This window comes from Tinamus guttatus, unplaced genomic scaffold (genome assembly GCF_059628265.1).
Source record: "Tinamus guttatus ecotype Peru unplaced genomic scaffold, ASM5962826v1 Tinamus_guttatus_pri_ptg000172l, whole genome shotgun sequence".
Classification (NCBI taxonomy): Eukaryota; Metazoa; Chordata; class Aves; order Tinamiformes; family Tinamidae; genus Tinamus; species Tinamus guttatus.
The window spans coordinates 6,564,541-6,577,729 of NW_028288706.1; the positions used below are offsets into that span (position 1 = coordinate 6,564,541).

Here is a 13,189-nt window from a genome sequence, read left to right on the forward strand (position 1 = left end):
ACTTTAAAAGCTTCAGTTTAAACACTCAAGTCTTGTTTTATGATGGAGAGAAGACTAAAGGGAAAGATCTGATTCCAGTCTTCCACTACTTACTGCGTAAGTGATAAGACAGAGTCAGATTTGACTCAGAGGCACAGAGCAAAAGGACAAGAGTCATAAGCTGCAACAAGAGAAACTTCAATCGGATACAAGCAAACAACTCTTTACCATGACAGCAGTAAGGCACTCAATGAGCTGCGGAGGGAGCCTATGGAACAGTCCATCCTTGGAGATGTTTGAAACTAAGCCGGACAAGGCCTTCCGCAGTCCGCTCTAGCCTGGTAGTTAGTCCTGCATTAGGCAGAATTTTGGACCAATGACCTCAAGAAGTTCCCTGCCTCCCCCGCCCCCTCTACCTTACTCTACAATTCTATTACGCTACAAAGCATCTGTGGCCTTGAATCCAGACATACTTAGTAGCACCATGCATATTTTGCAGAACATTCTACAGAATCTGCAGTAGAGATATATTTATACACTGCTGCAGAGGACACAGCACAAATCAAAACCTTCCTATTTCCTAATGAAAAGGTCTTAATGGAAGGAAGTGGCTTGTCTGATAAAGAAGAGTAGATGCACAACCCATGGATTTGCCAGTAAATTTTGGGCTACCAATATATTAACAACACTTAAAGAAAGCACTACGTTTTGCATACTGAGAACTACCCCCAAAAGAGTGAAACTACCCAACAACATACATTTATCATTACCACAAAATAGAAAATAAAGTAACTAAGAAGTGAATATAAAAGTACATGCCGTTAAAGTGCCCTTGGACCAGAAATTTTCAAGGGATGACCAACTGAAGAGACAGAATTGGTCATTTCTATTCTACTGAGTTTCATTAGGGGAAAAAAAACTATTTTTTTTTCAGAACAAAAAAAATATATATATTTGCTTGCAACTTTTTCATATCAAAGGAATATTTTTCTCCAGGAGATAGGAAGCAACTTCTAGAAATGAAGAAATTGCACGTAATTTTTATTCCTAACACCAGAAAGAAACTGTTAAATAATGTATAATCATTTAAGTACTTCAGATTCTTAAAAAAGCCACGAGTTCTGAAAATGAAAGTCCCAAGTTAATTTATTCACCAACACATTAATTCAAAAATCTAAGTAAATGAGGAAACCATTCTGCATCTCAAATTTCACTACAAATTTCTACAAAAATAAAAGTGAACTAGAAACATATGGAATCCAGTTTTATAAAACAGAATATCCTAACCATCTCTTTTCAAGTCACAACTGAAAAAAATAACTGAGCTGAAGCACTGCACTGGCAGAGACACGTCCCAGAATATACAGTATGAGGGGATGGAGGGGGGAAGTTAGGTGCATTTTTCTTTTCAAATGGCAGTTTTCCAGCAACTTCACAAAATGCTACCTTAGTGGATTTATCTGAAACTTAATGTTTCACTATGTTGCAAATATATTAAATACCAGCATACTCTGAAACGTTAACAAACATAATACGTCAATCTGCTCAAAACATGCTAAAACTCAAAGGTAGCAGTCACATTGCTTAAGTTACTCCTTCAAAGGTACCTAACTCATAAGATTAAAGTCAGACAACACAGATACATATTTCACTTTCTTTTCTCCTACTAACACTACCTACTTGCTATAAAAAATAAGTTTGCATGGTTACATTCATACATAACTTCCCCTAAGATGAAGTACAAAGCTGTATACAGAAAGTCACAAGGCAGAGAAGCAGGAGTGCAAGTTTTTGAGACTCAAGCACAAGAACTTCCATACTAGTATTATTGTGAGATTTTGAGTTCTCTGGTCTGGTATGTCTGAAGAGAGTTGCATAGTCAAGTGAAATGATTTTGCAAGAAAAATACCTTGCAAAAAAGGTATTGCAAAAAATACCTATTTTTTATCTGTATTTGGCAATTCAAAAAAAAAAGAATAAAGATTTCTTTGTATATATACATAGGTTCAAGATATACTAATTTAAATTCATGTGTTTTCTTGAGAAAAGTATTTCATGCATTCTCAAAAAATGGAAAAAAACTTCACGAGTCGTCTTCATAATACTTCAATATATATTTATCACACAAACCAGTATGAAGTCAAATTGAGGAACAGAAAATTGCAGATGTCATTTAAAACAAAATATAGGTTAGACTACCAAACTAAATTCTAATTTGTTGTTAAAAATCACTAGAACTGCGATAGATAATCTATCAGACTAGCAGCCCACTTAATCATGCAGTCTGTTTCCAACATCATAACTGCTGAATATATTAAGGAAGGAATTTCAGCTTGAATATCAGACATGTCCAGAACACTATTCTTCAGTAAGAAATGTTAACACATTAATTCTTCTCTTGCAATCTTCTGCTAACACAACAGAATACTTTCCTCACAATAATTTTCCTTTGATCCCTGATAAATCCCTCAATTTAGTGATACTGTGGCACAAGTTCTAACAATCTATTGCATTTGTGAACCACTTCAAGTTTACTACCTTTCCCTGAATGTCCCCTCATAATTTACACATGAAACAGCAATCTCTATACCTTTTTCTTCATTCTGTATGTCAGTGTGGACTCTGATATCATCGTGTCTTTGTCGAGACACCACAGCTGAATTTGAGGGTTGTAATCCATAGGAGGCAGAACTGCCCCGATCTCTGGATGAAGAGTATTTTAAATTGTCCTGGTCAGCTGATGCACTGTCAGTTCTATAAAAAAAAGAATATTTTTTATGCAGGGGTATAATTAGGAATGGGATTCACATTCACTTAAAAATGCAACATATTTCGATGACAGTCCCAAATGTATTTTCCTTTGTTAAGAGCTGTATGTCTACCATACTTTTAAGAAAGTGACCTTAAATTCATGTTGGGATTAGAACTGATTACAGCAGCATGCAGATGAAATATATTCTAGCATGTCAGCATCTTGTCTTAAAAAAAAAAAGAAAAGGAAAAAAAAAAAAAGAAAGTTCTCAGGTATATTTTCAGAGCAATACCTTTCTAAGATCTAAGGGAAAATACTATTGAAATTATAATTTTACAATGGGTTATAACACTGTCTACCACTAGTGAAAGGCATTACTGATGTAAACATCAATATTTACATATTATGCCGCAGGCCTTACTGACTACTGTAAAACCACTTAGAGTTATACTTATGTAACTAAATTAAGACAGTTATTTCTTAAACAATGTCAGAGGTTATTTTCAAAAAATCAGCTCCTCTTCAGTAAAACTGAAAGTAGTAACATGAGTACTTATTCTTGCAAAGATGACTGCAAATAAAAAAAATAAATAAAGCCCCATGTACTTCAATCTCTCGAAAATGTTAAGATAATGTATTATTGATTTGGAATAGGGCTAGAAAGAGACTTATGTTTTTGCTCCATCCCTTGGAGCATCAAGTTTATATTCTAGCTAGTGTTTTTCCACACTGAAAAGTTGACAGTAGGCTTGCTTGGTAGGTATTATTCTGTTTTGCTCTGTAAGCAAATTCTTTTTTAAATATACACAGTAACACTGTTCTTCTAATCCAATATTTACCATGGCATCACATTACTGTTTTGTCAAGCACTTGCTTGGATTATTTTATAAAATAAACCATCCTAATCTCAATTCAACAGGCAAAGCCTTAGTATAAATCTTTGCTACGACAGTCAAATAGGATTGTAGAGATGCTTATAATATTGTACCTTCCTCATTCACCTAAGTTATGCTCAATGACACAAAAGGTTCCTGCATCTTCAAGCAGTATGTGCTTTATATGTGCCTGTATTGCATTCAAATTCTCCATGCAGGCACAGAGACAGTGGGTTTTAATCCCTGCCCAGAAAGCCAAAGAGACCTCCAGCTCACCAGCTCACTCTGAGGAGCAGCAGAATTTCAGACACTTACCATTTTAGCCTTCCAATGAAATAGGCTAAAAGATTTTAAATTATTAAATTGTGTTCTTAACATTGTACCTTCCCAAAGAGCATTGCCCTTTCTTAAGGTAATGTACTGTATATTATAAACTCCTATTGTCAAGCACTAAGTCTTTGAAATTCATTTCAGTTAGTCAAGTAGAACATTGGTATACCCCAGTCAACTGAAGAAAAAAAATACATGTTCTCAAAAATCCTCACTTCCTGTAGTACACTCATTTATCAGTTGTAAAGTTTTCCATTGCAATAAAATGCAAAAGTCTATTGGTAAAATATATAAACATACTGCTTATCTGGGAAGAGCTATACACTTAATTAGGTCTGTATTTGGAAACAGTTTTCTGCAAGCTAACCAGTTCAGAAGTTACCATGTCACAGATCATTGCTCAACTAAAAGGCAAACAAGATTTTATTAAAAAAAAAAAAAAATGGTCTCCTGCTGTGCACAGATTTAAGAGACAGTAGTTCACACTCAAGAAACTGTCCCCAATACAATAAGCATGTGTTTTGACACCCTGCAGTTTCTAACCTTTTTTTTTTTTTTCATGAGGCAGAGAAAAACCGCTTAATGGAAAGATACCTGCTTTCAGAGGACTACAGTTTGTAACCCAATTGGCTTCTTTAATCTATATTTGAAGAAAGAATTCAAAGTGAAACAAGTATGGAGGAAGAGTCATCCCAGAAGCACTGCTCATCATCTCTGGTTGCCCTCCCAATGCCTTTTTATTTGTCCACTGACACACACCATTTGTCAGACCTGAAGGGAATTCAAGGGCTTGCACTGCAGCCTCCCTCATCCGTACTGGCGGGTTTGCAGGATGGACTTATCACACATCAAGACCTGAGGAGACTACCCCATTACCACCCTGCCCTTGAGAGGAACCCAGATGCCTGGGGTCACTATAGGGCACTACTGTGTAAACAGAGCATAGCCTGCATACACAGGAAAAAAACACATTTTTCAAATCTGTTTCTGAAAAATACCATTTTTTAATATAAGAAACATTATTTAGAAAAAAAAAGCACTTAGGATGTAAAACTTCACCACTCTCTGGACAAGTACTTGCTATTTTTACAAATAATGTTTTCCTTCTCTCAGTAAAGGCATCCTGCAATCATTCCACCAGGCACCAAACACTCTGAATACAAAGAACTCTACTCCTGACTATCTCAACTCATGCATGGATTTTAAGAGGGTACTTTTCCTACTCCCATGGTAGCATTTCCATTTCCATTATATCAAACCAAGCAGATAGCAGGTTATGCGACCAACATAACACTTAGTGTCATCTTTCAAAAAGTGTGTACTTATTTTATTGGTTATATACATTGACACAGAAGCAAACATACATATGTGTATTAAAATCAGCATACAATATTAGAAACATATGAGCATAAACACACATACAAGTGTGATATTAGATGAACTCAGAATGAGAAAATTGCAAAAATGGACAAAACAATGTTCATAGCCCAAAAATGTACAAGACTGGTCATCTTACAGGGTGACAAATACATTTTTGACGATGCATCACACAACCCTGTCAAAAGTTGTATTTCTACCTAAAAAGCTCACAAATGGAGACTAAGTATGTTAAGAGCACAGATTTTTTTAGTCTGTGCCTGGTTACGGGTAAGAGGTTAACCATAGACACTAGCACCACTTTCCTGTGAAAACTGTTTTAGCAATGTTGTTTCTAGCGGAGAGTCCCCATTCAGTTTTATGTTAAGTAATTTTAATCTTTTTATCCATTCGAAAAAAAAATAGTAGTTCTTTGCCTAAATATGCAGAAATGGCCACAATGTTTCCCTCAAAAAAGTCGATTAATTTTTTCTATAGGAAACATGAAAGGAAACATATACACTTGTTTTTGTAAAAGTCTGTCTCATTGCATCAAAAGAGATGATGTGACCATAACAATTTACGACTGAAGAAATAAAAAATATGGAAACCTTAAGAATTTTCATCCAAAAAACTTGCTACAATCAACCTAACATATCCTATTTATTATCTATAGCTCTTTCAGAATGATCCTGTCATATCAATATTATTTCAAAACAAAAATCATTTAATTATTCTATTCCTAACTACAGAAGCTACATGGAGACAAATGTGCTGCGGTAGTTGGCTTATCTAAAATGGTCAATTTGGTTTGGTTATTTGCTCTGTTTGCCAAGATTATTTGCTATAATGCACATAAATTCTTCACTACTTGAAATCGGTAGCAATAAAACACTCCAAATTCAGAATTACTGTACCCTATCAGATTGACAGCTTTCCATCAAGTTTCCAACTGTTCTTTCCACTTGCTTGCAGAGTAACAACAATACTATTTCTTTCTCCCTCTGTCTTTACTTTTGCCATGCTCTTTTGTCACCACCTTGCTTGACTTTGTCAAGCCCCCAGACCTGGCTCAGGCTACCCCAAAGCCTACTTCTATTTGCAGTCTTGTATGGAAAGAGACAGAGTGAAAATGTAAATGCCATGCTTACTACAAGTGTAAAAATAACTAATTAACTATTTTTCTACTCCAGTTTTGCCATCTGCTCTGCTAGACAACTACCTTCAATCTCAGCAGCCTTTCAAATCACCTCACTTCTGTATCACTTTTCTTACATAGTAGTTCAATGCTCCTCCTATCCTGCGAAGTGTGTTAGGAGACTATGTCAAGGAAACATACCACATGTACTCACCATTTTTGTACTTTTCCATAGCCATACGCTGATGGCCATTTTTAGAGACAATACTAGGCTGGATGAACCATTTGACTGAACTAGTTTAGCCATTCTTGTATGAAAGACTCCCCAGAGTCTCCTCTGGAGATCTCCCAAATCCACCCGGATGCCACCCTGTGCCACGTGCTCTAGGTGTCCCTGCTAGAGCAGGGGGTTGAACTAGATGATCTCTAGAGGTCCCTTCCAACCCTAACCATTCTGTGAAGACTACTGTTACAAACCTATTTCCCTCTCTATACTAAGTTTTCCTCCTATTTTTGACACCATCATCTGCATATCTCGCTGTAAATGCTAACTCAGAAGAGCTAGGGCCGAGTTCAAATCTATCTCAACACTCCTTATTCACAGGACCAACTACTATCACTGTGTTTGCCATTCAATGCATTAACCCCAGCATTATCAAGCAAGACCTTTAACCGCTCATATCACCCCTACGTCTACAGTTCACAGACTATTTCTGCTCAGCTTAATACACACTTGCACGTGGATATACTCGCTGAAAGTCCTGTCCATGCTCTCTTTATATTAACAGCCAAAGTAACTACTTCTTGCATTTAAAAAAGGGCATGCCTCTGCCTTCGCAGCTACGTAAAAGCACGGTCCTAGACATCACCTTCTTAGCTAATTTGCTTTGACCAGTACCTTCGTTCTCTGTCAAAACCTCCCATTTGTCTCATGTTAAATACAGGCTGCTTGTCTTTGATTCTAAGGCACTACTCAATACCGCTCTCTTGCTTACGTTACAGACTGCCTGGAAGGAGAACCGTATTTTACTCTCTTGTGTGGAAGTGCCTAGCACAATGTGGATCTCATACCTAATTTGATTTGGTAGGCACTATACTAACAGAAACAAGTAATTCGGGAGGTTGACTTACATTGTATGAGAAGGATACACTCCATTTTCAAGAACGAATTCCAAGACTGAACCTGTATCTAACAAGACACTTCTGGAACTTCTTAGATGTGTAAGATTTTCTTTCTCACTTCTCCATATACTTCCCTGCTAACCTACATTTATGACAAGAGAAAGACAAAAGAGGTCCTGTTAATTAAAATCTATTCTCCTTCTCTTACTGTGGCCTGAGGGGAAAATAAATAAATAAAAAAAAATAGCACCATGATGCACCCTGCATTTGCTAACCTGCACCCAGACTTGCTTAGTAATACAATGAATACATGTAACTTGCTTAGACACCCAGTACATTCCCTATCAAAGTCAAGAGCTATTGCTTGTTCCAATATATGATCAGTCTTTAATACTGTGCTGAATAAACTCTGCTCATATGCACACTGACATCATCTCAATTTTTCTCCAGAAGTCATACCAGGAGAAATGCAGCAAGCTCTGTCAGAGATAAATATGAAACAAACAAAAAGGTCTAGAAAGTTTTATAAAAAGATTGAAGAGGGGAACAGAATTCCCTCAACCTTTCTCCATAAACCTCTCTCTTTCTGTCACATACACTCAGCGTTTCTCTACGAAGCTTCCATGTTGCTCTTAAGTTACTTAAGAGTCTCTTCAGAGACTTGCGTACCTTAGCACACATGCAGATATGCACATATATACCATTACAATTTATTCCGCTGTAATATAGGGTTCTATCCCTACAGAGACCACTCCATGTGCAACTGTGACTGTATGTATACAGATAAGACTGTATTTGTGCAGGCACAAATAAAATAAATAAATAAATACTACTCTACCTTAGAGAAGAATCTAGGCTCCAACATTCAGTGTCAGACATCTTTCATACCAAATCCAAGGCTCATTGCTATTAGTACTATAGCATTACTAAAACCTGAGACATGCACAAAAATAAATGTTTGAAAAAGATCTAACTGAAAACACATCAATGAATTAAAAGTCCAATTTTTGTATTGGGAACCTGAAAGTTACAACTATGGCAGTTTTCATTCCAATCGAGTGTATTTCCTCTTTCACACCCTGCAGGAAAGCATTCATCAGCAACATCTCTTGCATTAAACGATATTACAATCAACAAGCAAAAGAAAGAGGAGGGAAAGTATATTCAGGTATATTTCGTGTTGCCAGGTGTGTCCAAGAACACCTTCTAAATAATCAAAGAAAGAGAAAACATTTCATAGATATTCAGTTTTATATGGCACATCTCTTTTCATGGTACATTTGAATCCTTTTTAAGAATCAGTTAACAGAAAAGTGACAAAGACAATTAGTTTAATATCTATTTCTTTTCACTCCCTTCCCAACCCCTTAGATATATTCTTTAAATATGTTCCTAGCACAGGAAGAACTTCATTCCTGTAAGACATTTTTCTAAGTTAAAAATAAGATAGAACTCATGACAAATTAATATATCCACCCAGGAAGCATACATAGGAGCCATCCTCTGCCAAGACACAAGATGTACATCCAATTTCTTCCAGGTAGGAACTCTAGGTCAACAGTTAGAGCCCAGAATTCCAGGCAGCAGCCCAGAAAACTGAACCAAGAACTAAGGAATAAGAGAGGTACCCACTGCATAGACCCCAGGAAGTCTTCACTATTACAAAGATCTAGGCAGAACTTTAAAAAAAGTTACCAGCAAGGCTGCCAAATTTCTAACAAAACAACAACAACAAAAAAAAACACAGATGAATGAATTAACCAAGCATCACAATAAGGGCAGAAATCACAGTTTACGTGACCACATCCCACTAAATGCAGGGTATTTGAGTATTTAGCTTTATCGCTACAGGTGACATTGTTAGCTATTCAGAAGGGAAAACTTCTTCCTCAGTAAAGATAGAGGTGACACCTATGTTTTTTAAAGCCTACATCCATATCTGTCCCATTTTATCAATCCAAGTCACATAATGTTATTGGAGATATCGTCTTTAGCTACACTCCCAAGTACATGGGACTGTTCGTGGCTACACACTATAAAACTCGGATCCCTCACTAGACTGAATTTTCGAAAACACTATAAAAATCCCAGATCTTCCACACTAAAAATAAAACTACAAGTTTACATTTAAGTTTTACACAGTAACTTTAGGTATTACCCCAGTGAATCAGAGCACTGTAACAATCACATTGGTATCAAGTATCTCAGGAGCAACCAAGACTCAAAACACTCTCTATACTCAACTAAGACATCAATAGACTTTGAATCATTTCACTTACGGGAGCTAAGCCCCCTGCATAACTGTGCCTTCACATCTGACATGCTGTATAAGTGCTCACCCCACCTTACTACAGCTCACATCTGACATGCTGTATAAGTGCTCACCCCACCTTACTGCAGCTCAGCTACCTTCTCCACCATAAGAAAAACACAGAGACTTTGTGCGCTATTTCACTAGCTCTCAGAAGATCACACACACTTCTGCAGCCTCCCTCCCTCACCTAGGAGCTGCCAGCTAAAAGCCACACTGGACAGGCCACCACAGCGAGGCCTCCCTGAGCCCCCTACCCAGGGCAGACACCCTAACAACTTCGCTGCCTTTTAAGTGTTTAAGGTGCTTAAGGGAAAACACCGCTAGGCAGGGCCAAGGGCAGCGGCGCTGCTCCCTGCGGGGGCGCGAGGGCCCCGCAACGGCTGCGGGAGCTGCACGAGGAACCGCAAGAGCCCGGAGACACCGAGGGCGGCAGCGATCGGCCCCGGGCGGCCCCCCCGCCCCCACGAACGTTTCCCCCCCGAGCCGCCGGGTGAGGCGCACCCGGAAACGCCGCCCGCCCCGCGGCCCCGGCGCCGCCGCGCAGGGCCCGGCCCCGGCCCCAGCCCCACGCCGCCGCCCCCCCTAGGCCCCGGCCGCCCCGCGCGCCGCCCGCGCCGCCCGCCGCTCGGCCCCGCGAGCGGGAAGCGGCGCGGCGGGAGCCCCGCGGCCGCTGGGCCGCGCCGCGCCCTGCCCACCTGGGTTGCCAGTCATTCCAGCTGCGCGGGTGGTAGTGCTGCCTGCTGCCGGTGCCGCTCAGCCGAGACCCCGGGGCTCTGCGGCTCATTACCTTGCCCGAGACGGCATGGCCGGCGGGGCAGCGGCGCGGGGCGGCGGGCGGGGCGGCGGCTGCCTCACGCGCAGCGCGGGCGGCGGCAGGAGGCGGCGGCTGCTGCTGCTGCCCGCGCGCGCGGCACGCCGGGATCGCGGGCCATGGCGCCGCCCGCCCCCCGCCGCGGGGCACGCTGGGAGCGCGCGGGGCGGGGCCGCCGCGGGCCGGGCTTCCCCGCGCGGGGGCGGGGGGGGGCGGCCTCTCCCGGCGCGCGGCGCTGAGGGGAGCGCGGAGCCCGCGCGGGCGGCAGCGGCGCTGCCCGCACCCTGCCCGCACAGGGGGTGTGGGTGTGCCCCATGACATGGCTGTGCGTGTCCCTTGTGTCACAGAGGCTGTGATGTCCCCTCCCTGATGGCGGTGCTGTGGACATCCCTGCCAAGACACGGCGGTGGGTGTACCACCGTGACGGGGCTGAGGATATTCGCCCATGACAGGGCTGTGGACGTTCCCTCATGACAGGGTTGTGGATGTCTCCCCTGACAGGGGCTGTGGGATGTCCCCTCCGTGAAACAGGGCTCTCTCATGACAGGGCTGCACATGTCCGCTCCCTGAGCTGGGCTATGAACGTCATTGCTAAGACATGGTGGATGTCCCGCCATGACAGAGGCTGTGGAAGTTCCCCCATGATGACATGGGGGCTATGGATGTCCCCCCAAACCAGCCCGTGAACATCCTCCCTGCTTCGCTCTGCAGCGCTTCTCTACCTCTCCCTTGCTGGGTCCTGGTGGGGGGCTGCTTCCCCCTAAGTCAGTGCTCTCCCCCCGGCTGGGTCTCTCCCCTGGGGACATCACTCGTGTAGCATTGCCAGGGACATATCTGGTCTTTCCCTTGATCAGCACAAAGCTGATTTCTCCTTCTTCCCTGCATCTGCTGATGCATTTTTAAAGAAAACTAGCAACAAATCTCCTTCCTAATCCTGGGTTATTCCTCTGTACGAAGAAGCAGCCACACTTGGTAGAAGGCCTTGGATGCAAATAGCAGGGGAGGCCTCTTTGGGAACGGGAGCATGGGGGAAGCTGCCTCTGTTTGGTACCTACTCAGGATACCTTGCTCAAAAAAGATGTAAAGACTGTCTCGGCACATTGTTTCTCCTCCAAGAGCTAGAGACTTACATTACCTTATTTAATAAACCTGATTCCTGTCTGTTGAATATTTCCCTATGAAAGTTATGAAAAATTATAATAGCTTAGTCAGGTATTCAGCAAAAGAAAGAACCGGGTAGGCCAATCTCTTTTATTAAAAACAATATCCTAGATTTAACATCCCTGAAATTGCTGAGGAGCTGTTTTAAATCCCCATATGGATAATACACCACAGTTCTGCTGGTGAATTAGCTGACACTTATCGTATGGCTACGTCGCCTCTGCTGCCCAGCCCTGATCTTACTGACACGATCTTGCTGGGTCACAGTCTCTAAGTGATGTCCCTCAGATAGGTACAGGTATCAAATGCAGTCCCAGGACACACGCACACAAAAAAGCTGTATCACAAGACTTCACTGCAAGATATATTTTGATGCAATAAGACATAGTGTCAATTAAACTCCATTTGTACTGACATTATTGCTTAAGGTAGTTGTGAATCTTGATTAAAAGAGTCGGTTTTGCAAAAATAATTAATTTCATGAGCCACGATAAACTGCTTTTTTTTTTTTCTTTATAATTGAGATAGATAGACATCCAGAATTGCCTAAAATGCAGTTTTCTGATCTGGAGCAACAATGCCTACTGCAAATTTGCTCACTCTTTTCAACAGAGTCTAACATCCCCTGCCACTGGCAATGCAGCAGGTGATGATTTTTCCTCTCATTTCATAACTGAGTAATATCCCAATGGTAACAACATGAATCGCTTGAGGAAAAGGCAATAAGTAGGAGTATATTTTCAAGTACCTTTCAAGAAAGAAATCGGGTACAATATGACCAACACTGCCTGCAGATAGTAAAGGTTTGAGAACCACTGATTTAGTGGTTGGTACAAGAAATTTTGTATCACAAATCATGTATTCTGGTGGTGAATTTGCTGCAGTCTGGGAGGTCTAATGCCGATCACTCTTCTGAGCATACTTGTCTCATTTATAAAATGATGATGTTTAGCTTTCTCAGCTGTTGTTATACACAGCCTTAAAATGTAAAATGTTATATAGTTGCCAAAAATGGTTATATTGTGAAATTTGAATAGTATTATAAGCAATAGTTAATATTCTCAATGATTTGCAAGACATTTGCATCAATTATTTGTGTAGCATTTTATTTTAATTATAGATTTCAATCAGCCACTTTACACAGATGGACAAGGACATTCAGGCAACACTTTATGGATGAAGCAGCTCAGAGAAGCTGAGACTTGAATTTTCAAAATTGCTCTCTAATTGGATCTTAGCTTTAGATACCTAATACCCAGTCCCGATATCGATTGAATCTGTAGGTTCTTGAGTCTTGTTTAAAAAAAAGTCTAAATCTAGACCCCCCCGAATAAAAATACGTGGACTTAAA

General features: G+C 40.9%; 1 protein-coding gene across 1 annotated transcript in view; it reads right to left on the reverse strand.

The window, feature by feature from the left end:
- SMG1 (SMG1 nonsense mediated mRNA decay associated PI3K related kinase) overlaps window positions 1–10,718 on the reverse strand; it is a 57,222-nt gene extending 46,504 nt beyond the window's left edge. The window contains exons 1-2 of the mRNA XM_088523192.1: window positions 10,562–10,718; window positions 2,570–2,733 (exon numbers count right to left, since the gene is read on the reverse strand). Of these exons, the coding sequence (XP_088379318.1) occupies window positions 2,570–2,733; window positions 10,562–10,650 (253 nt within the window). The 5' untranslated portion in view covers window positions 10,651–10,718. The remainder of the gene's footprint in view (window positions 1–2,569; window positions 2,734–10,561) is intronic.
- Window positions 10,719–13,189: the final 2,471 nt, after the last annotated feature.